This window comes from Anser brachyrhynchus (genome assembly GCF_964034855.1).
Source record: "Anser brachyrhynchus genome assembly, chromosome: 6".
In the NCBI taxonomy this organism is placed as follows: domain Eukaryota; kingdom Metazoa; phylum Chordata; class Aves; order Anseriformes; family Anatidae; genus Anser; species Anser brachyrhynchus.
Genome location: NC_137700.1, coordinates 35451382 through 35475676, shown reverse-complemented (window position 1 = coordinate 35475676; position 24295 = coordinate 35451382). Strand labels below are relative to the sequence as shown.

General features: G+C 36.4%; 1 protein-coding gene across 4 annotated transcripts in view; it reads right to left on the bottom strand.

Annotated features, from left to right (window-relative positions):
- Positions 1-24295, bottom strand: part of VTI1A (vesicle transport through interaction with t-SNAREs 1A) — a 267370-nt gene that overhangs the window by 83577 nt on the left and 159498 nt on the right. For 2 of the 4 annotated variants that reach the window (XM_080598012.1, XM_080598014.1), the window contains 2 exons: positions 21892-21962; positions 17184-17256 (listed from right to left, as the gene is read on the bottom strand). In XM_080598012.1, the coding sequence (XP_080454138.1) occupies positions 17191-17256; positions 21892-21962 (137 nt within the window). In that variant the 3' untranslated portion in view covers positions 17184-17190. The remainder of the gene's footprint in view (positions 1-17183; positions 17257-21891; positions 21963-24295) is intronic. The other 2 variants (XM_080598010.1, XM_080598011.1) reach the window with 1 other exon arrangement.

Here is a 24295-nt window from a genome sequence, read left to right as displayed (position 1 = left end):
CCAGATGACATTTCAAGGAATTTAATAATCAGATGCCTCATTGCACTGCCTGGAGTGTGTTTCACATTATATTAAAATTATTGGCACCCAGTCATGTTATGGCAAAACTCGCTGACACCATACTTGGTTACAGCCGTTGCCACAACAGTAGTTATTTGGCAAGTGATGTGAAAGAGGACAAAGTGCTATTGTGAACTTACATGAAGCTTATATGCATTATGGCTCTAGTTCATAAAGAGGAGTGAAGAAAAGAAAGGCCTTATATTTTCAGGGCAACCGCAATGCAATTCTAAGTGAAGGTGTTTGTCAAAAGAAGTCAAAACTATCTCAGATTGACAGGCTATGCTAACCACAGAAGGGCATGGAGAGAAAGAGCTAGTCTCCAGCAAGAAACACATCTCAAACTTTGGGAAGGCAAGATGGGCTAAGCCAAAAAAAAAAGAAGGTTTAGGAGCTCTTGCAGATGCAAACTGGCCCTTTTCCCCCTAAAGTAGCAGCAGATATCAATGGCAACCTTGTCAAAAGTACCAAGAGCAGATCACACTCTGAAAAAGGGCAAGCTGTGTTCCCAAGGGACTGCCTGTTGCAGGCTCGCTGCTTTTGAAAATCAAGTCTTCTTGAGTCACATGCCTTTATGCCTGTTTTCTTTGTGAGTCCATCCACATTACAGAGGGAAGGGTTTTACCTTTGACTAAAATGCTTCCTTTTTTTTTTTTTTTTTTTGTCTCCAGAAAGAAGCTGAGGAGCCTGCCTTACCACACAGATGGTTTCCTATTAAAATAATCAACAACAATGTTGGAACTCTGTTCCTTGAAAGGAGGTTTGTCTCTGTGCCCAAGTGAGCCAACAGAGGAAAAATCAGCTGCTACACATTAAGGAAAAAATAACACATTTAAAACAACAACAACCAAAAAAACAAAACAAAATTAAAAAAAAAAGAAAGGAAAAAGAATCTTCATCCAGTATTTAATTGCAAAAACATGGTGGGAAGGAAAGACAACTCAAGAGAAGCTCCAGCCCTTTTTGCAGCTGAAACAGCCATTTTGCAATGCATGACACAAATGCTTCAACGTTGGTTGGTGCAGAGAAGTGTCCTCAGTCTTTTAAAACAATTTATTGACTCTGATGGTTGTTTTTCCACAACACTATGTTCCTCTGAACCCTTCCCATCTAACAAAGCTCTAACTACAACCTACCATTTGTTCTGATGTCCGCAGTTTTGAGATCTACAGCATGTATTAATCCAAAATGAAAAATTCAGATAAGAGAAAATGGCCAAACAGTTGACCTAGGTGAGTATTGCATTGATTGTTGTGTATGTGAAAAAGTCATCACAGAAAACTCATCCACCACAGAGTGTCCAAAATGAAGCAGGGATTTCCTCTTGTAAAAGCAAGATGTCCCATGTGTTCACTTTTGCTAAAGGCTGATTTGAATGGTAGCCACAGGAACATAAAATGTACAAACTGGTCTTATTATGTGACAAATAATTTATAGGGAAACAGAACTGGATTTTTTTTTTTTTCTTAATTAATACTAACACTAGTTATTAGCATGCCACACACAAGAAGTTTAACTGTAGCATTTATTTACTTCTAAAATGCAGGAAGAGCCTAGAAAACATTTTAAAAAGATTTTTCCCTCCTTCCTCTTCATTCCCCACTTATTATTTAAATATGTCCCTGCAGTGCTTTTCCATACACAACAGCATCACACTACACGTCCATGAAAACTGCAAAGTGAAACTGAATATAAACAGAAAGTGACTGATCTCATTTCACTGAGCAAGAGGGTTGAAGGCCAGAAAGGAAATAAATTGCTTTAGGGGTGGGATGTTAAGCAAATATTTACACAATTTTCCAGTTTTTATCAAACATAAAATATAATCTAATAATCATCTAAGGAATGTTTTGAGAACATTTTCCCCTAAGTATTACTCAACATTTAGACATGGATGATCAAAAAGTGGAGACCCACTCCCACTAAGCATACAGCAGTATTTATCTCAAGTTCTCCGTAGTAGGAAAGATTACAAGGATTAGGTTTCAAGCTTGTGCAATTGCCTTTAGACAAACACAACAATATGCAATAAACTACTATTCCCCAGATGCCGTTAGAAAAAACCATCTAATGACAATTAAGTTTGAAATAAACGAAGAGTCAAATAAGTAACAATGCAGGACAAAGTGGTCCCCTTGAAAGACACATTATGGTGAAAGCTATCAAATCAGGGGGTGACGGTTTTCCATGTGGGGAGGCATCCTCTGGGGCCACTTCTTGGTTTTGCCCCCCCCAAGGAGTCTGCTCCTTTAAACAATGATTAGATACTCTCAGGGCTTGCATCAAAGAAAGCAGGGTACAGTGGGTTCCAAACTAAAATCAGTCTCAGAACTTAATGGTTTAGAGAGCAGGCTTAACAGTCCTCCCAACCAATTTTTATTACCTAGGTCAGACACAACAATATGTTCCTACAAAAGTTGTATGTAATCGGGCCAGAGGAGCATGAGGACAAAACAACAACTCCACTATAAGCTAGTCTCTACATTTATCAAACAGAATTTTTCTCTGGTATGTTGTGCACCTGCTCCTCCTTTCAAGCTCAGAGAACGAGCATTTGGGCACAAGCTTGTCCACTAATTTCAATGGACATTGAATTGTAACCTTCCAAAATTCACTGCCTGAAACACAGCATGGCAGAAGTTCTGCAGCACTGACTTTTCTTTGGATGCATTCAATGTTCCCTACACTACCTACATCTTTACAGAGTGAATCTCTGAGACAATGCTCCTATGTCCTTGGGAACAGGCTGCTAAGCATCTGGAACACTGTTAATATGCTTTATGTAGTTTATTATAAAACAAATCTATAATATGCTTAACATCATATATATGCATCATACTATTTTAAATACTCCATCTTACTCCAAAGAGAACACTGGGAATCTACCAAGAAACCATCGTACTTGTGAACAATTCCCGCTTGAAGCATTATAAATGGCTTATCTCATTTGATCACTTAGATTCCTCAAAGAGGAATCATCTGAAGGAACTGGCATGTGGGAGTTTAATTCTCTCACTGCTTGCTGGTAGAGCTTTAATATATCATCAATAATTCAAAGACAGCTGTTAAAATATGACCAACCAAGTACACCAGCCCAAGAGGTGTTCTGTAATGAATACTCTTCATGAAGAGGGTGCTCTACAGCATCATTACCAGCTATCTCATTCAAATCCATTTTGCCTTATCCTTCAACATGTGACTGCTACACAACTCTCTTCAAATTTTACAGCTAAAAGCAGCACCATGTCATTGCATGTTTCCATAAAATGCAGTTCAAATTCAGATTTTATTGTCTACTTAATTAGAAGCTGAACAACAAAATACTGTAATTTCAAAGAATCATAACTATATCTTTGGTCATAAAGTTACTATACATGAGAGAATTTGTGTCCTAGATTATCTTCATGGATTTCCCCATTCAAGTTCTGTAATAAATTATGTCTCCCCAGAGGCAAGAGGTGACAGTGGGAAAGCAAAGCAATCTAGGAGATAATTTTAGCCAGGGGAAGTAAACGTCTATCTACCTTTACCTCTTAGTCTGTACATCTCTCTTCCATACCTTCTCTGAACAAGATAATACCATCACTGTGAAAGCAAGTCATAAAATGTTGCATTTGTTGGGATATATTTCTCTGAGGAACCCTAAAGTACTTAACAAACATTTCTATTGTTTGTTTGCTAGTTGACAGCAGTCAACAATAATATATCTCAGACCACAGTAACTACAAGAACATCATTTCTGACAAGAGCAATAAGTAAGTCTTCTTTCATAAGAAAGAAGCAGTTGCCTAGACTAGTACATCAAATTTAATACCACTGCTCCTCTATATACACTTAATCAGTATGTTTCCAGAATGCATTAATTGCATTTGCTGAATCCACTAAAATATTCTTTTCTGTCTGCAAAACAACAAAAACATAGCCTAAGGAAAGATGAATAATGTCACCTGTAGACCTCAAAATTATATTATCTGAAGAAGACAACAAAGAATGGATACCTCTTGTTTTGCGTATCTACATTCAGTGGCTAAGGAGATCAGGTACGCGCTTGGTAATGGACTGTTATGGGAAATAAAATACCCCCTACTCCTCTACTCTAAATTCTTCCCATGCTTCTCTTTCACCCCTTTCAAATCCATTTAATCCATGACTCCAAATCAGGACAGGCACTGCTACCAGTCAGCCCATCATTCACAAACTCTCATCATGTTGTCATGTGAGGACCATGTACAGATTAATTAAGGGCAGTTGCCCTTGGAATGCTTTGCTGAGATATGGAACATTATCCTCGTTTTAGAGGTGCACTGAAACAGATGGGTCCGCAGATACCCAAGACAAAATCACGATTCAAACATCAGTAGTCAAGTTTCTGACTGTTTTTCCTGGATTGTGATGGGGAAAAAAACCTCAACACCTTTACAATATTTGAAATGTGTTAGTGACACTGTATCTCAAAATCAGAAGGCAATACATAATGAAACATATGGAAACATCCCAACGTTTAATATTCAACTTAGATGAAATACAGATATGAAAAGCCTATAAAAGACATTTATAGATGAGTCTTATTATGTTTTATTTTAAATATTTTAACCATGAAATTATAGTATATTTTAGAAGCATATATAAAGGCCCCTAATATGAGATCTTTTATCTTCTCCTCCTTCATACACTTGAAAATACTTTATCTCTAAAATTGGTGGCAACATAAAAAAAGCCCTAGTAAACAAATATTCTTCTTTCCTCCCACCCCAAGATTAAAATAAAATAGAAATAAGAATATAGTTAGCTTGCTTTTGAAACCGATGTAAAGACCCAGAAAGCTATGTCCTCATGTTTGTAATACTAATTGGAAACTAAACCTACATGTTATTAGTACACAGACTTCATTACTGCATATATATTCAGTGCCTCTGAGTATAGCTGCATTATGTAGGAACAGAAACCAAAATCTCAATCTTGTATGTATTAATATTTTGCTTCTAGCTTTTTATATAAGTGCATACAACACGAAATGACTAAGATTTTATCCACACAGACATGCTGCTGCTTTGAAAGATGATCTCAATCTGAGCTAAAGACCTGGAACACACAGAGCTCTGCTTCTATCAGCAGACCCATCACCGTTGAGCAGTTGTGTGTTGGTAAGCACAAGACAACTCCTCTTTCCTCTCGACCTGCAATCTCCGTTTTAGCCATACCACTTCCACAAGTCCTTTCCCCCCACTGTCTACTGGTGATACCAGTCAGGCCTTCATCCAGTGACAAACCTGGCTATATTTCCTTATAAAACACAATGAGAACAAAAATATTCAGATTCAGTTTCACTCTAGCAGAATCATGCTGCAAAAAGTTTCCTGGAACCAGATGCGTACTCTGACAAAGCAAGCCTATGATCTCCATGGTACCAAAATTAGCTAAGCTTGTGCAAATGATGCATTCTAATTTAATACAATGGCAGTTCAAGAGTCTGACCTGTGAACAGAACTCTGACGTAGGAAATCCCCCTTTCTGTACAGACTTTATTGGAGGATACAACTGACAGACCATGATTTTTCAGTGCTGCTATATATATATATATATATATTTTTTTCTCTTTTTCTGACTGGTACAAATTGTTTCTCCAAGACGGATACAGGGGTATGGAAGTCTGGCCTTCATGCAAATGGGTTAGATTCTTAGCTGCTGTAAATAAATATAGCTCCGTAGGTGTTGGTGGAGACATGCCAACAGATGCCACCTAATGGAAGTGTGAGCCACAGGTAAGGCCTTGGGTGCAAGCGCAGACAACGGAGAGACAGCCCCCCTGGGGCAGTTAGGGAGCACGTCAGCCAGGTTCAAAAGTAGCCCACAGGTTAACGTGTGAACTGAGTCCTCCAATTTGTGCCTTTGGCATCTGGAACACAAACTCTGAAGTGAAACAGTAAAATTAACATTATTGTTTTAATTTTAATACAGGATTACGTTATCTTTCATCTCTTTAAAAAAGTTCTAACAAACAAGAAGATTTTACTTATCAGCGAAGTAAAAGTGAAGTTTACTTATCGGCGAAATTTAATGTACTTTGGTGGCTATTTTTTTTGGCATTCACCAAGGATACTTTAGGAAAACTGAAATCTTAAGCAGATTCCTTTGTTTCTAGCTCACACTAGCAAACACATTCACCTCTGTCCCTTGAATAAGACTAGGTTTTGCTCTTGCTGTTTGTTTTCTTCTGCTTAAGCACTGCTGAAAATAAAATGAAATTAAATCGACTGTGAAAGCAGGCAACTTCTTGTCTCCAAAGTTTTGAAATCACTGAACATTCTCATATTTAATAATTCCGACTCACTCCTCCAAATTGTTTCCAGTAAAATAAGATGGTCTTTATATTCCAAAGATGCCTTCCCAAAAGTCTGCAGTACTGGATTTTCTGATACAGAGTGATTATGAAACCCCTTTTTGTTCTCATAACTTCACGATGTATATCTATAACTCTTTCTTGTTTGTGAAGATAAGACCCACTTTGTCTCTCTAAATGCCATTTCAAAGGAAGATTCACAGTTGTTTGACTTTTGATCTGTGTGGCAACTAGCTTGACCACCTGCGCTGGGTTTGAGCAGTTACTGAGCTTGCTTTGTACCATCTTATGAACACAGCAAGCCTTTTAAACCAGAAAGAGCTGATGTGTGAATACACCAATTTACAATGTAAATACAGGGTCCAACAATATGGGCATCTTTAATGACCAAATGTGTAAAGTGCATATATTGTTTACTGATTATATCATTAAATAAAACAGATGGCTCATATTCTCCATCCACCTACAGTGGATTAAAACACAATGGTGTAATAGTCTGGTAAACTGGTAACGTGAAACATTGCTTTGTACTGGCGTAGTAGTATAAATAGCTGTTCACAAATGAGGTACAAAGCCCCACTGCCACCAAGAGTAATTAGCTTTAAGGCCGTACTGAAAGAATGTTACCTTCACAATCTACACGTGTGTGCCATTCACACAGAAAACTGCATTTGAAAAAACACAGCAGTGACAGAAAGCGGCAAGGAAGTTTCTCTGCATGGATAAAGTAGACCATATGCTTCCCACCTATGCAAGACCGGGCACACTTAGAACCACATTTCTCAAACAACTCCTTATTTACATGCATTATATGCAACCACAAAAATCATGTCTTAGAAACATAAAGGTTTGTTTGTTCCCCCCCCCCCCCCTTTTTTTTTTCCTATCAGGGGAAGGCAGGCAGTTGGTGCAAAAATAATATTTGAAGCAATTTTTATTCAAGAAGAAAAATTATCTGTTACTGTTGTAATCTTAAACTATCAGCAGATCTTCTGAACGGGACAAGGTGAAGACTTCGCTCTAACTTGCAAATGTTACACAAACCTTCTGGGTTACCACTTAGTTAATATAGCAAAGTCCAAGCTAAACAAAAGTTCCTGGGTAATAAATGCTACATAGTGAAATCCTGCAAGCTAAGCCATGTTAACACTCATGGAAAAACGTTACTATTTGCAGAAGGCATTCAGGTCAGTGAAAAACTCTTCTGTTATGTTTTTAAACTGGAAAGTACTAATACCTCTTGCATACGCAATTGTGTACAGCCATGGTTCTTAAGAACATGCAGTTGGGCAACATTTGAAGTAAACTAGCAAAAAAATCCAAACACGGTTATGTACAAAACACTATAGTAGAGGAATCAAACCCTCCCTTACAGAAATCCTTTGTCCCATGTCATTTTGAACACATATCTTTCAAGAGACCACCTCATGAAATTTCCAGCAGCAGATAGACTGAATTAATAAAATAATTCTTATAAATTATAGCTATTAGATTTATTTAAACTATTTAGATTGCTTGAATAATTTTTCAAGCCTTTGAAGAAAACAATTAATAAACTGATCTTAAAAGGTGAATTATAATACCGAATATAAAACAGAAGGAGTATCAGTAACTAAAAATGTATAGGTTTCTCTGGAGGAAGCAGGAAGAGTCTCTCTTTTGTTTATATTATTCTAGATATGTCTGAAACAATTTCAGTGATTTTTAATGAATTGTCTTAGAACTACACAAACTTTGTAGAGAACATAAATCTCACTGTTTATGATATTTTTTTTTTCTCTGTCCTTTTCATTTCACTCAATTTCTGTACTGGCCTTCCTTTGCCTTTTTCAAATCTTCCGTATTAGTTAAATATGGTATAGTTTTAATATTAGTTAAAATATAAGAGCTAGCAAAAATTAGCAAATTTTCATCCTTCCTACCAGCAAGTAGAGTTAACAATCTCTCATTGTAAGAGCACACTTTCCAATTCATAACTTTGTTATTCTTCAGGCAGATGCTCAGCAGGTTATTGATGTGTGAACATTTCTTCTGAAGAGTTTTAAAGGTCCAATACAACATAATTACATGCCACACAAGGACGTAAATTCTCCCTCAGTTTTGGTCTCGTCCACCAGCAGTGCTAATTTATCTGCAACAAACTCTAAGTAATCCTCTTATTCCTTTGGTGTTGATTTCTCACAGTCATCATTTATGGCCTCCTTTGTAAAACTACAACAACAACAACAAACAACCCCCACCCCAATAAACTGCTCAAACAAACAACAACAAAAAAAAACCTCATTTAGTAATGAGGCTACAGGCGACCAAACTATTCACATGTGTGACTGGTAAATTCAGGTTCTGAATTTTGCAGTACAATTATAGTACAAAAATTGTACTCAGCAAATCCTGAGTTTTCCTTTGTTGCAGTTTTCAGTCATTTAATCTCTCATGTCTCCTGAAGATAGCCAAAACTAGATAGTATGAGTACTATGAGTATAAAATGGATTGAGAATGATCTAATCTAAAAGATTAGCTAATAAGGACAAGATTCTGATCTCACTTTTTCATCACAATTTCAAACTGACATCAAACTGATTAGTTTGATGACTTCATTGTTTTCTGAAAGACTAATTCCTTGGTGTGTGACAAGAATCATACTGGAAAGATGGACTATTTTTTCTTTTAATAAAAGACAACAATTTCAGTCAAGTGCAGGAAGAAAAGTGTCAAGTGCTACTGGAAATCATACGCAGAATGCAGAAAAGAGCTTCTTTACCTGATAAAGACTAACAAAGCTTCTTGCAGAGAACTGCCAGAAGGCTAGGTAGGCAAAACAATTCCCATTCCCATCATTTGTCTCCAAATACCAGATCAGTCTGAAACACTGGCGTGTGTATGGGCAAGAGGGGAGAAATAAGTTAAACAAAACCTCTGACGTTTGTTTGACAACATTACTGCCTTTTTCTTAAAACGTTTAGAAGTGCCACATAATGTTAAACCTCTGTATTTTGTCAATCTTGTTTAAGTTTCAAATGTTACTTTTATTCAGTTTAGCACACACTCTAGTTTTCATCCATACACAACATCATGAGAATGATTTAATTTTGGAGTCTGTATTTGCAAAGCTCACTGATACCTATGCACGAAGCTACTGTTTGGAGAGGCTAAGCTTCTAGGATTTACTTTTTAGAATACCTTCCAATTCCATTTTTGCATTCCTGAAACCCATCAGGAGGCTTGACTTGATGAGAACTTGAAACTATAATTTAATTTTGTACACTATTATTTACATTCTTTAATTCTTGAAAAGCTCAGCAGAAAAGTCTTTCCATAGCAGAAGTCATGGGCCTTGACATGCAAGGCCATGCAAGAGCGCAGAAATCTCAAATACACCAGTATGTGAAAGCTCTCTGCCTGCCTACCCAAGAAGAGAGATTTGGGCCAAACATCAGAGAAACCTTGGAATAGTTTGACTGAGGAGGTGAGGAATGTTCATCAGTGGAGAACAGGCCAGACGAATATCTGTCAGGGTTGAAACAGGGATAGTCAGTTCTGTCTTAACAAAAAGGGATGAACTTTTCAGAGATCACTTCCAAGATGATTCTATTTCTTTTTCTTTTTTTTTTTTGGCAAATTTGGGGTTAAAGTGAAATGACCCATGTAGCAAAATATCATGAAGACCTGTGATCAGAAAACAGTACAGTTTGAAATTTATGGCTTAAACACTCAGTAAATGGAATGTGTAAAATCTGGCGTATATTGTTTTGTAACAGCTGTAGTGTGAGTCATCTTAAGAACAACGTGATCCTTAATTTACTATTGGCTTTAAGAAGTTTGACTTTATTGATTTCTGAAGAGTTGTCTCCAATTATTTCAGCAATTACCAGTGTCAGCTTTTGCTAACAGGTTCCCTGCTTCACATAAACGATCTGATCACATTCAAAATATTTTCACCACTTTCACTATTCCTGAATATCATGTCAGAGATAACTCATCCATCTGGAAACTGCTTGTAACTACTGCAAGAAAGTACTGCACTGATTATGCTGATATGAGACATGTCTTCTCATGAAAGCATGTCATGGGACATCTATTGTGGTTCAGACATGTCAATGCTGACTATGAAATGCTTTTTGTTTCACTCATGACACAAAGTACTGCAAACCTTTTTAGGCTCTAGCTGCTTAATGATAGTCAGCGTATCTCAATACAAAGAACAATCACAAAGGGTTACATGATATTTAACCTATTATGATGCTTTACATTCTTGGTATATGCAGTCTAGGACTAGCTGCGTTAATTATCCACTGGGACTCTGCTTTCCTGCAGAAACACAACTGTGCTGAAGATAATGTTCTTTCCAGCTGTTCAGCTGGACAGAAGGGGGGGGAGCAAATGAGATAGTAATTCCAGATGATAGAAAAGAGGGAATGGGGAGGGTAGAACAAAGGCCATTGTACATCTAAAAAAGAAATGAAAAAAGGGAATTGGAAATATTGTCTGAAGAATGCTGAGAGCCTCGCTCATAATGGACTTAGTGTAGGCAGCTTGACACATGGATAAAATTTCCCAACAATCTGAAAAATAAAACAAGGCTAAAATATAAATGCTTCTATCTCATTCAATGAAGGACATATCCTTCTAAGACTTTGCCTAGGTATACGGAGATTAAAGCACAGACTTTATTTTATCCTATTCACTGAAGTTATTAAAATGTGAAGATCAATCATTATGCTCCTTTTCTTTTTCAAGGTCTAAAGTAAACTTAACTCTGTAACACTTAGGTTGTTGGAGCTGAAGGTTTGCAAAGGATAAAGTGGCATTAAACTAATTGTAGCTACATGTTTGCAGTGTTGAGGTTGGTCCTGTTCTACAGACATTCAGTACCTTCAGTATAGGGCTTGGAATTCTCCAGGTACACTGCTTGCCGTAGCTATCATGGTTATGGAGCAGCTTAAAGGACTGCTGCATTTTCTAGGGTGCATGAACTGAAAGTATTTCTAACACTGAATGAAAATAGAGTTTGATTTTTCAAAAACATTTTGGAAACTACATATAGAATTCTATCCAAGAAAGATGATCAAGATAAAGAAAATGACTCTTGATTATTAAACACCAAACATGCATCTTACTTATATATGAACATGTTCTATCTACACTGAGAACAAGGAACCCACAGTGTCCCATACTATTTTAAAATTCTTGCTATTCAGACCTAGAGGTACATTTCATGCATTTTGTTCAGACTACTAATAATGAAGAATGCTTACCCTCGGGAATTTTGCTGACACTACATTTACGTTTTCCAGATGTTTTGTCCATCACTTCAGCAAAGAAACAAGGTTTCTTTTTAAAGTAAGAGACAAAGCAAAAAATGACCAGGTACTAATTAATGCCAAGATTTACTGTGGAATAATAAGCTGTATGTTCCTTATCCAAAGACTACCTTATGATTAACAGTACCATAAAGCTTAACATTTTCCTTCTGAAAATATTTAACACTTCATAACTGATAAAAAATAGTTACATATTAAAGTACAAACGTATAATAATATAATAACTATATTAAATGGTTAAAAGTCAGGAAAGTAAAAAAAGAAAAAAAAGTCCTTTCACTGACAGTAAGCACCAACATACCCTATATATATTTTATGGTTCCAATTTAACAATAGAAATATTATGGACAGTGTTGCTCTGTAATATGCCTTGAGCAAGGGGCACTGTAAATGCAGTGTTGCTCCAAGAGATGATACAGAATTGTTCTGCTACTCACTCCCCCCTTATTCAGTGTCCCTTAAGCTAAGAGAATTGCTTCTCTGGTTTAAGTTAACCATATGCTTAAATATTTTCCTGAATCAAGGTCTAAATTACTGAAGTAAACAGCTGCAGCTGTAAATATTTAACATGGAGCAGACATGTTGCAAAAGGATTTACCATTCAATCATTTTTCAGTGTAGAAATACATCTTGAAGTAAAAATAGAAATACATTTATGTACCAAAGAGTTGCTGAAACAATTTCTACTCAAACTTCTTTTGGCTTGAGACCAAATATGCAAAGTTCCTGCTGGAAAGAGGAATTTCTCTATTAGCATGAAAACAAGGCAAATCCAACTGCATGTTAAACTTCGCTCCATATTCAACAGTCATGGCCCAGTATGACTGATATGACTGATATTGAGATAAGCTTTAGTTCAGAAGAAAATCTTTTTGTTATGGACTTCTGGGGATGGAAACAGAGATCAGTAGTGAAATAGGGAAAAAGAAAGTGATAACGCTCGGTATTGGTTTCAGCTTGCCTTAACAAGGAGATGACTTTCTCTGCTGATATTCTTCTATGTACGGGAATGGGGGCTTCCTAGTCAAGAAAGAAGGCAGAACAGACCACAATTAACTTTTCAAGTCTCCAGGAGTGTGAGAAAGCAAATAAAATCTCTTGTGCACCAACTGCTGAATGGCCATGCCACCAAGTCAATGGCTGGAGGCAGAGCATCCCACACTCTATTTAAAGAATTTCCTCTGAAGGTCAATTCTAAAACACTTATGTTTTGAACCACCCATGCTTAGGACCAGAGGCAGTGGACAAAAGCTGGATGATGGGAAATTTCCATTTGATTCCTGGAAAAATTGCTTATTTCAACTACTGCTTGACCTGACTGCCAAGAGAGGTTTTGGTGTCTCCAATCTTAGATGTGTTCAACACTTGACTAGACAAGTCTCTGAGCAGTCTGCTCTAGTTAGACTTGCTTTGAACAGGAGGTTGGACTAGATGACTTCTACAGGTCCTTTCCAAACTGTCGTATGATTGTATGAAATGCTGAATGATAACTGTGGGGTCTGGACTTCCTTGGAGTTAAAAAGTACATGGAAGTTTGACTAGAAATAACGCAAGAAGCTAGAATACCTGTAAAGAAGTGTGAAGGAGCTTGACTACAATTAGTTTGGAGGGGGAGGCATTCCCTGTTTTTGGTTGTGGCTACATTGGTCATGCACCTGTTGGCAAGTCATCTCATTTATCACCTGAGAGTTAAACACTTACTGTTTCATTTTCATCAGCTGAAATTTTCTCTGTCGTATCTGAAATAATTTTTTAAAAGTCCCTTTTATAAGAGCAAAGGTATTCATGAGTTTCTCACAGAATCGTTGATAACTCAGAAGTTATCTTCTGAGATGATCTGAAATTTGAAGATCTGAAGAGAATTTGGGGCATAAAAAAATCCTATTGAGCCAGACAGAATCAAATATTGTTGTGGAGGGCAGTAGATATTTTTCTAAAATATTTTTCTGCCATTTTGAGGGAGCTACATAGAATTTATCTGCTAATGTGATAAAGATTCAAATCTACTGAAATTTATATCTGGTTACTTCTAGGTTTGTTTGTTTCCCACTGAAAGTGGGCTGAGTGTGTCTTGGAGACTGTCCAAATTCTTCTCTTAAAAGCTGTTTTAGGCTATTGACTTAGGATATGGACAAACAACTGAAGATCTTTCACAACATATTCTTTTCTGCTTCTTTCTAACACACCGTGCACTCCCTAATTCACATCAGGGTAGAGGCCAAAGGATAGATGTCTGAGATGGCAACATTGCAGAGGACCACAGAGGATGCCTTTCCTTATGTTAAAATCTATTACATACAAATTCTATAACTGAAACAACACTGAGCTTCTGTTATAGTCTCACTGCTTTAAAGAGTAGTCATAAAATCTCAGGATGTCCAGAGCTCTGGATACACATAAAAGAAAATGATTAATGTTTTGACATTATCAACATGCTGATATCCTAGTAACAAAGTGCCTGCTGTAAGTGTAACATTCTAGTTTAGAGGCATCTCAGTAGGTTTATTTACAGAAAAGAAAAAATAATATTACAAGTATTTCAAAGAAAGAATATTTTGAAAGATTTGTTACAAAAACCTCTTTACCCATACACATAAAATACTGGGAGATAACAAAGTCCATTACATAAACCTGGCTACTTTAAGTTGCTAAAGCAGGAAGCTGGGATAGGAAGATCTGTCCCTATTCTCTCACTGATTTCTTTATTGACCTATGGCAACTAGCAAAACTTATCCCCACTTTCACTCCCCATCTCCATAACTTTTTATGAACAAATGCAATGCCAGGAAATTTCAGTTGTACAAAGGGAGTATTTTAGCCCTCATTAAGAATGCCACCTATTTAAATATCCAATCACTTAATATGTTTGGCCATCTCAGAAGAGATGCTCCTTAACTTTTCCCAGAGAGTAAAAATAGAAGCAGTTTGGCATTAATTGAATGCACAGAGTGTTAGTCTGGCACACAACTTCAAGCATACCATAAAACACATATTGTGGGAGCAACAGCTAGGTTGAGCAGTGTTCAGCTTAACATTACCTTTTCTGTATGATAATGATGTGAAGAATAGTCCTCAAGCATTTTTCTTCATTGGTTCCAATAATTAAGTGAAACATTGTATGGTACTTACTGAAGTATGCAGAATTAGGACACAACTGCCAATCTGTGTTAATTATTTTTTTTACACTTGTATTTATCTAATTTGTGCTGATTTCGTGGGTTTCATACTTTATGATTATCCTTGTGACTAAACAACATTGGGATGATGCTGAGTCTGGGATAATGCTAGACTTTAGTCAAATAGTCACAGAGCAAATTAATTTTACCATGGGTCTATTAAGTGTTTTTACAAAACATCCTGAGAATCTTCTACTGCAAGTTACATATATGCTGAGGCATTTCTTTTGACAAATTCACCTGAACTGAGCCTGAATCCTGACCTGCCTTTCATCCAGATGGGTGACCCAACTCAGTATTTTTGTTAAATAAAAAGGAAATCCAGTGCTTTCTTGACACACAGAAACACACCATCTTGGTGTTCCAACTGCATAATCCTTTTGTCTGAAAACATGAACCCAAGTATATTTCAGAGAGATCACATTTTTCATTTGGCTTATGGAACACTTATAAACTAGGACTCCTAACTGTGATTCCCAAACACAAAACAAAGTCAAAGGTTACAGCATATGTTTTTGTTCCAGCTTCTCCAAATTACTTGCAAATGTATTCAAACACAATATGAGGAGATACTTTTTTTTATTGAAAATAACAGACTACAGGGTGTTGCAAAAAAGGCTGAGGTATCTCAAGCATAAACATGGAAAGAATACATTGGTTCAGAAACCCATAAATCCTTATTTGAATCTGCCAACCTGAAAGCCAAGTAAAGCCCGAAAAAACTATTTTTCCTAAATGCTATGTCTGATTAAGCCATACTATTAAATGACAGCTGAACTTTAACATTAATATGATATTATTTAAATAACTGCATGATTTTTTTCTTACACTAAAATGATGAATGATTTTTGGACAGCTCAATTGACATAAAGCAAGAAACCCCTTTAATGAGATTTGACAAAATGGAGACATATGCAGAATATTCGTTACAGCTCATGTCGCAGGGTCCTTCCTGGGGAGACTTGGGTTTGGTTGTATCTTTTATTTCTTTCTTTCCCCTTTTTTTTTTGTTTTGTGTGTGTGTTTTATTTAGATTGTCTACAGGCACTGAACCATCCCTTTCAATTGCCACTTTCTTTCTCCATCGATTTTAAATTTAGCTCATGTCATTTACATATTACTCTTAATCAGAGAATTTTATATGTTACAGTTTGGAGTTGGAATTGTAAGAAATCTGTGGAATGAAGGCATCAGGTTCAGTCATTTTAACCTTTGTCAACTGAGCATAAAAGGTACTAACAAAGCCATTTTTCTGAGGAGACATGAAAAGATAAGCTTGTGCTATAGAACAAGTTATATTCTCATTTTGCTGTTTTTCAAGGCAAGTGATAAATCAAAAATTCTCCTAAAACTTAGTTTTTTTTTTTTTTTAAAAAAGCTAGTTGTGTTAAGTAAACATGCCATGTAAAAGCCCATGGGAAGGGCAATTTCATACTGCACTCTTCTGAGGATGCTATATGCTCCTTTGAAAAATGTGTTTTCATAGCACCCAACATCACCTATTAGAGTGATGCTTTTATTTTTCAGGAAGCTGAATAAGAGTACAGAAACATGGATATGACATAGAAGCTTGTGTTGCTTCACTGGGTAAAGAACACATATCCAGAGATGCCACGAACTCAAAAAATTTGTCTGGGAAGCTACTGATTTAATTTAAAGTGGCTAATAATCAGTGGATACCTCCCTCACTTCAATCCCACATAGATTTTTAGGATGTTGCAAATTTTCCCTTTCTGTATCATCTTACTTTAATCCCAGGGACAATTTGCACAACATTAAAAACATGGAAGAAACATGCTAAAATCAGAACATTTTACAATGTGTCTGCTCAATCTATTCAGACAGAACTGATCATTTGCTCTCTGTTAGCAAATTTATGCTGCCCCAAAAGATTTACAAACTTTCTCACATAAAATCTAATAGGTAAAAACCCCTGAAAACATTGAAATCCTGAAAATGTCTGAGAATAAGGAATGCAGGAAACCATCATCAAAAAGCTTAATTTTAGAACAGACCAAAAAAGCCCCAAATACAAAGAAACAAAGATGATAAATGAGTGAACAAGGGGTAATCCCTCAGGCTACAGAAAATTCTTTCCATAGCTGTGATAAAGCCTTCTATCTAACCCTGCCTGCTTCATTATCAGAATTCATTTGAAGAAATTCTACATAGCAACCTGTGTAAAAAAGTCAGGTAAGTCAGCAAAATGCAGAGGCTGAACTAGAACTAAAAGTAAAGGCACAGAGGGAAAGAGGGGAAAAAAAGAACGAGTGGAAGTGTCCCTACCTTGGCCTTACCTTCGCAACATCCCTGTCAAAATCCTGGAGCTCTTCCCCAGGTTTGCATCTGTTTCTCTAAGCTGGGGAGAAAAGAGTCCCATTAAAATCAAATGTCACATGTACTCAATTCTGTACAAAGAATAGCTATTTCTATTGTTGTTTGATTCAATCAACTTCAGTTTCAGTCTGCAACAAACTCACACGTGAGAAAGCCACCGAAGCTCTGAAATTTGAAAATGTTTTGTCTGGTCTTCACTTCCACAAAGATGAAACCAGTGGAAGATAAGACACTGAGGCAACAAAGATGAATCAGGATAAAGAGCAAAAGCTTTACAAACAACAGGTTGAAGGTAGATGCTCTATAGATCGGTATCTGTAATTCCCATTGATGTGTGTATGTGTATTGGTTATGTATATGAGTGAATGCATCAAGGGACGAAGGGACAGCCATGTGCTGTGTTCCTGATGCTTTATGAAAAGAAAAACAAACATCTTTCTTTCACTGTGTTTCAAAGACACCAGTTTAAAGAAAAAGCAGTAATACAGAACAGTGTCATTTTACTGATTCCGCGTAAAAGAAATATGCCCATACTGCCCTTTAAATACAAAACCTGTTGTGACCTTACAGCAGCCATCAGTGGAGTGGATGCCCAAATACTTTATGTACAATCTGTAAATGACAAGGGTATGTGTATAGTATGCACAAAGTGCACATCTGTATAATATATATTTTTGCATGTAAAGATCACTCACTGGAAAAAGTGTTTTTAGTAGTTTAATAGGACACAGGAAAACTACATTGACAGCTTAACTTCATTAGCTGACTTGTTCAACAGTTCAAAAATCTTGCAAAATAGTTAAAACTACAACTGAATGAAAAGTGAAATGGGGGATAATAAAAGAAAGGTTATGGAGAAAATGAAATTATTAAAATATTAAAAATAAAATATTTTCTATTTTTCTTTAAAACGGATTAAATTTTTCCTTCCATTGTTGTGTTAGTATCTCACAAAAGGCAGTCTAGAAATAATGAACTATAGTGTATAGCAAGTATAGAATTACTCTCCTATTTCTTCTTTTGCTACAGATAGCTGAAGGAGAGACATCTTTGGACTTTCTAGAGATCTCTAAACAAGGGTGACATCAAAATATACTATAAAGGATAGTTTAACAGTTGTCAGTTACCGAATAGCAGGGACCACTATTTTTAAACACAGCTGTGTATACATACATAAAACATTCTTCTCCTTATGAAAGTTGAATATTTTCCTCTTCATTATCAAATCAGACTGAAAGGATTATCTGACTCATTGACTTCTTACTAAAGAAACTTTGTTGTAGAAGACATGCATCCTGTGTTATAAATCCACTGAAACAGCAACACCGCCAAGAAAACAGGCAGTCTTTCAATAAGAAATCACCTTCGCCATAACAAGCCACTGTTTTTATCTTGAATATATGCACAGCAGCAATATTAAAACCAGTTGCTGTTTTGGAGCCTAATATTGTAAATATTTGCTACCAGATGTAATGCTTATTACCGAAATAAGTAGTTGCAATCAATGACACATAACCTTTATGTATAAATTTCTGTCTTGTTCTTGTAAAAGGTATTAAGGAAATACCACGTAGAAGACGGGACTGGGTAACACCAACCAAGACAGCTCTTAGTAATATCATATTCAGTGGGAAGGCTTGCACTGACTCTCAGAGCTCTATAATTATGCAGCATGATGGAACAAAGATGAGCATTATATTTCAGGGAGGTCATCCCCTCATTTTTTTTCTTGATTCATCTAGACAATTCAAGCTCCAGAAAAGCAGTTTAGCCCAGTTGGACACAAGTAATAGAAGAAAAAATGTCATAATTTTTTAAAGGCTCATAAAAAAGCCAGGTTCTTACCCATGCTAGAAGGGAATCTAAAGCACAAATGTATTCTTTACATTGGTCTTTTATTATTCATAAAGATGCATTTAACACTTGGGGCTTCCCCTTCCTTTTTCACAGAAAAGTAGCTCTCTCCTTTTTACTATTAGATGTTTGATCCTAACTTTCTTGTCTTGCTGCAGGATTCTACCTGGCAGCTAGAATCAGTACTGATAGTTAGGAAGGGGAAGTTGAACCGCAGAGGTTTGACAAAGTCCTCTAAGCAAGACGACCTCATACTTTTATGGCAATAAAATAATAAAAACACACACACACAAAATAAGCAAAAGAAACGTTAAAAATAAACAAACACATACACAAATAGTTGGAAGATCTCTAGCTACATTCCAAGAGAACATTAAAAAAAGCCTTCTCTTTTTACATTGGCAGGGAAAAACAAAGCAAAACAAAAAAACAACCCAATCCAAAATGTATTTTTTTTTCAAACTGTAAGTTTGTTTTTATTTAAAACTGAATTATCTGATGGTAGCTCTTCCATCCGTTCTTAACTAATACCATTGCACTACAGAGGCCAAAGAATTGGTGGCATGCAAAACTGTTTAATGGCATATAATGGCACTTCCTTGCTGTAGTGAAAACCTTTTGAAAGCTGCTTTAATATTAGCAATGGCAAATCGGCACGGTATTTAAGAAAGCCTTTTAAAATAATAAGGAGAATAATAATGAGAAAAGAAGGAAGATGAGGAAGATGTTGATGTTGATATCTTGTCTGCCTTACACACATTTTAATTCAAGGCTTTCCTAAAAATGTATTGCATCTTTTAGAGTCCTTTATAGCACAGTTAACCTCTCTGGCTCCTGTAGCAGAGCTTTTATCCGTTCTCTTTGGTTTAAAAAATAAGAGAGAGTTTAGGGAATTCCTCTTTCATGGATGTTATTATACATGTATGTTGCACTGCACATCATCTTCATTTATTCCAAATAACACTAGTTATGTCTTGCATTTTTCTTCATTCAAGCATTTTACTCTTCTGACAGGAAAGCCCATACGTACATTTAACCAAACTATAGAGACAGTACCTCATTTACATTTTGCTCAAGAGAAAATATTTCTAATTTTCACAAGATTAAACTGATAAGAACTGGCCATCATGTCATCTCAAGATGACATTTGACTTTCAGAAGACAGATTAGTTCCCAGGCTGATAAGACAATATCTGCATGTATTCAGTGTAAAGCTGTTATGCATTGATAGAACACCGTCTGTCCTCCACAAAAGGACACTTTTTTTAACCAAGGAGGTTAAAAAACCTCCACAAAATAGAAAACTTGTGAAGTTATCCAAGATCATCCCTAACTTTACATTTGAGTATATAGATAGATGCACTTTCCTGAATTCTCTAGACAAAATATTTAAGTGGCATACAATAAAATTTCGAAATTTGAGATCTTCCATTTATGACAAGATCTTTTGCAGAATTGTTATTGGATGTACTTTCCTAGAATACTCTTATATTTAATCTTGTGCTTTACAGTTTGCATGTTTTTCCATCAATGAAATTTGCTTTTCATGCAGAATGCAAAATTTATGCTACAAACTATGTATAAGAAGTCATCAGAACCATGCCTCCTCTTTCTCTAATTTTCACAAGTATTTTTAGGATCAGCACAGAGATGCAAGTTATTCAGCTCAATTGCCCAGGTTCTATTTGTCCAGACAGAAACAAAAAAACATCTCAGACTCAGCAGTCACAAGGAGTGTGAGGAGTGAAGGGAAAACAAGACACAAAGTTGCCTGAAAAACACTTGGTAAATGCTCACAATCCTTGTATCTAATGATTTAGTTATACTTAATGTTTTAAAGTAGCTAATGCCCAGGACTTCAAGAAGCAACTGGTGTAACTGACAGAAAATGCCTCCTTAAAGTTGTCATATGGGGCTGTACCAATCAGAGATATCCAGGTAACGAAACTCCCTGGGACATATCAAGGAGTTTCCTAAAGTGGCATTTGTCAGCTAGAGGCCTGTAAGATGACTTGGCTTTGGCAACACTGGATGCTCAAGAAAGCGTCTGATCAATGTGTCATGGACAAAAAGTCACAGATTCAGTCACTCCGTGTTCTGGGTGAGTCAGCAGAGCTGGTGAGATCTTCCTGAAACCGTGAGCAGAAATCAGAACCAAAGGGTCAAATCTCTTAGACTGAAGTTTAGAGAAGTTGTAAGAGTTGGATGGGCATCTTCATTAAGCTCTAAATTATAGAGGCAACATAAGCCAAACATGACATAGATACCTTTTGACTGCAGTGACAGAGCAGCAGCGTAGGAAACCCTAACACAGAAAGAAATGTTGGTTTTACCCATACAACACTGGGGACATCGAGAAAAGGTGGCAACTATTGCATACATCCTCAGAAGGCAATTATTAGCACATGCAGCTACAAAGAGCAGCTGTTGATCAATTATTAGAAGCTAAATCATGATATGGAACTTTGTTTCAGAGAGTACAAGAGGTGATTGCAATGGACACTATAAAAAAAAGTCTTTCAAAGGACAAAAAGCAGATCTGACTGTGGTGATGGTGACACAAAGCTTGCTTGCAACGGTGGGTTTTGGTGGCTTCAGTGTGACTCCCTGTGGGAGAGGATTTGCAGGACTGGGCCCATATAATACATTTTTTAAGTGCTTTGCTTCAGATGGTGATTATATCTCATGATAGCAGCTGATTTATATAAAACTAACCAATATGCTGGATTATTTTTACATGCACAGTGAACTTGCCCAAAGCAAATAAAATCCACGACCAGCAATTACTTATTATCAAACTTACCCTTTCCCGAGCACGCTGGATCTTCTCTCTGTCATGGCTGAGGTTTTCCAGCATCTCCTGTCCAATCTGCTCTGCATTAAAAAATCAAAATGTAAATCGTGAAAAATATACCTTGTGACTGTAAGGCCTCAAAATGCCAGGTTAGATTGTAACAAAGTTATTTCAAGAACAACAGCATTTAATACATATGATAGCTTAATCACTCCTAACTGCAAAGAGGAAGGTATCATTATACTAAAATTTAACTTTTCCAAGCAACATAAAACTGCAGAAGCAACAACCAAACCAGAAGCTGTCCCCTTGCAATCTGCCAAGGTTTTGGAGGCCCTGGAAACCAATGCTGATTTTGGTTGACAAAACAAGGGCAAGAAGACTTTAAAACTTGCTCTAAGTGATGGGCGTTCATACTTCCCATGCACTCTTTACGCCCACTCCTTCCCTTAGCAAGGAAGTCAGGAAGCCTTCACTAAGAACACCAGCAATACTTATACATCTAAGGATACTGAAAAAATATATTAGAAGAATATATTTCTTGTGCTTCTCAGCTTTTACCATTGATACTTAAATAAAAGTCATTTTGGGCTACGCCCAAACCAGTTACTGGTGTCTATTTTGCTTCATCAGACACTATTTCTGGCAAAACTGGAGATACACTGTGATGCATCTCCTGATGTTTTTAACAGCAGACATATACATTAATCTATTGGCATCTCTGCTTGTTTACTCATGGGTTATTTGCTTCCGCAGCTCCTGTTGAACCAAAGGTTGCAAAATTATAGCAGAGAGAGGAATCCAAGCCTCAAGATACGGTACAAAGACAACTCAAGATGCCAAAACTTTACTCTTCAAACAGCTCCAGTCAAACGCTCCTCTTTGACTGAAATAATAGCGGCAAATATAGAGAAGAGATTTTAATCTTCAAAGCTCTATAGAAACATTAAGAAACCCTCCCTGTATTTCCCTGAAGGAGAAAAATAAGTTAAATCATTCCCATTTTACAGGTGGGGAAGCAGACACAAGTAGCTGAAGCAGCTGTAACTTGCCTCAGGACACACTGCAAGTGTGAGACAACCAGGTATTTCTGCGCACATTCATTTAGGCAACTTAGCTAGGCTGCTAGCTAAGTAAAACTATAAAAACATTTCATTTTATTTTTATAAACAACAGAAATCATGTTGTTCTGGTGAATGAGTTGGATTTAAAATGTCACTATGTGAAGAGATGTACAAAAATGAATTGGTAAAAAAAAACAATATGTTAGTAGAAAGAACATTACTATTTTTTATTTTATTATTTTTTTTAAGCATACAGTCCATTTTGGAGTCAATCCAAATTAGAATCACCTCAAACTTTTAAAATGTGGGACAGGCATTTTTTTTTTTTTTTCTAAATGGATTTAACAGAAGGTACACACAGTTAGATAAAGTATACGGAAATTCATTACATATATATTTCTCTATCTGTTGCCAAGTGCAGTACAAGTAAGATAAATATTTCCTCAGATATCTGACCACAAATTGACATCCTCATTATGCTATCTTGTCCCTCTTGGCTTGCTGCTCTTCACTTTTAGCTGTATATACAATGCCTCCCAAAGGTGAAATGTGGTAAGATATGTGGTTATTGAGTTAAAAAAGCTGTGAGGTGCAGTACAGTCATACAAATGGTAGACTAAGAAAGTGATTCAAGAAAGAGCTTTGCCTATGTTCGTACGTCAAAGGACTTACTGGATGAAGGTATACTAAGCTTATTCTTCATCAAAGCACTTAAAATACTGGCATACAGAAACAGATACATAGATTCAGTGTAATCTGGGAGAGAAAAAGTAAAGCAAAAAACCTTAAAATAAAGAGGAAAAAAAAATTGCTAACCAGGTAGTACCATGAGACAGTATGATAACAAATATTTATTGCTAAAAATTATACATACGTTTACAAAGACGTAAAGGAGTGCAAGGAACAGATTTTCCTTCAAAGGAATAACTTTAAAATAAATGGCTAAAATGGCTTGATATTTCCCAAACAAAGCTCAAAAATATCTTTATAGGAAACATCTCTATTTTCTTTACACCAATTTTAAGCAAGTTACTGTGGTTCTTTTTTTTCTTTTTTTTCATCTTCTTCCTGTCACTGGCAGGTTCACACTCTCAGCTTTTTATAATGATTGAGTTTATTTTCCAACCATCAATGTGACAGCAGCATCAACTGTAAGCGAGGGTAAAACACCATCACTTTGACGAATAGTGTATTTTCCTCTCATTGTCGATGACTGAAGACATCAATAAATAAGGAAGGAGAGCATGTCAGCCAGAATATCACAGAATGAATTGTTGATATGACACTTAGGGATTAAACCTTCAGCCATGAAGTTCAACCTAGCAGAGGGGTCTGAGAACTGAGATAGT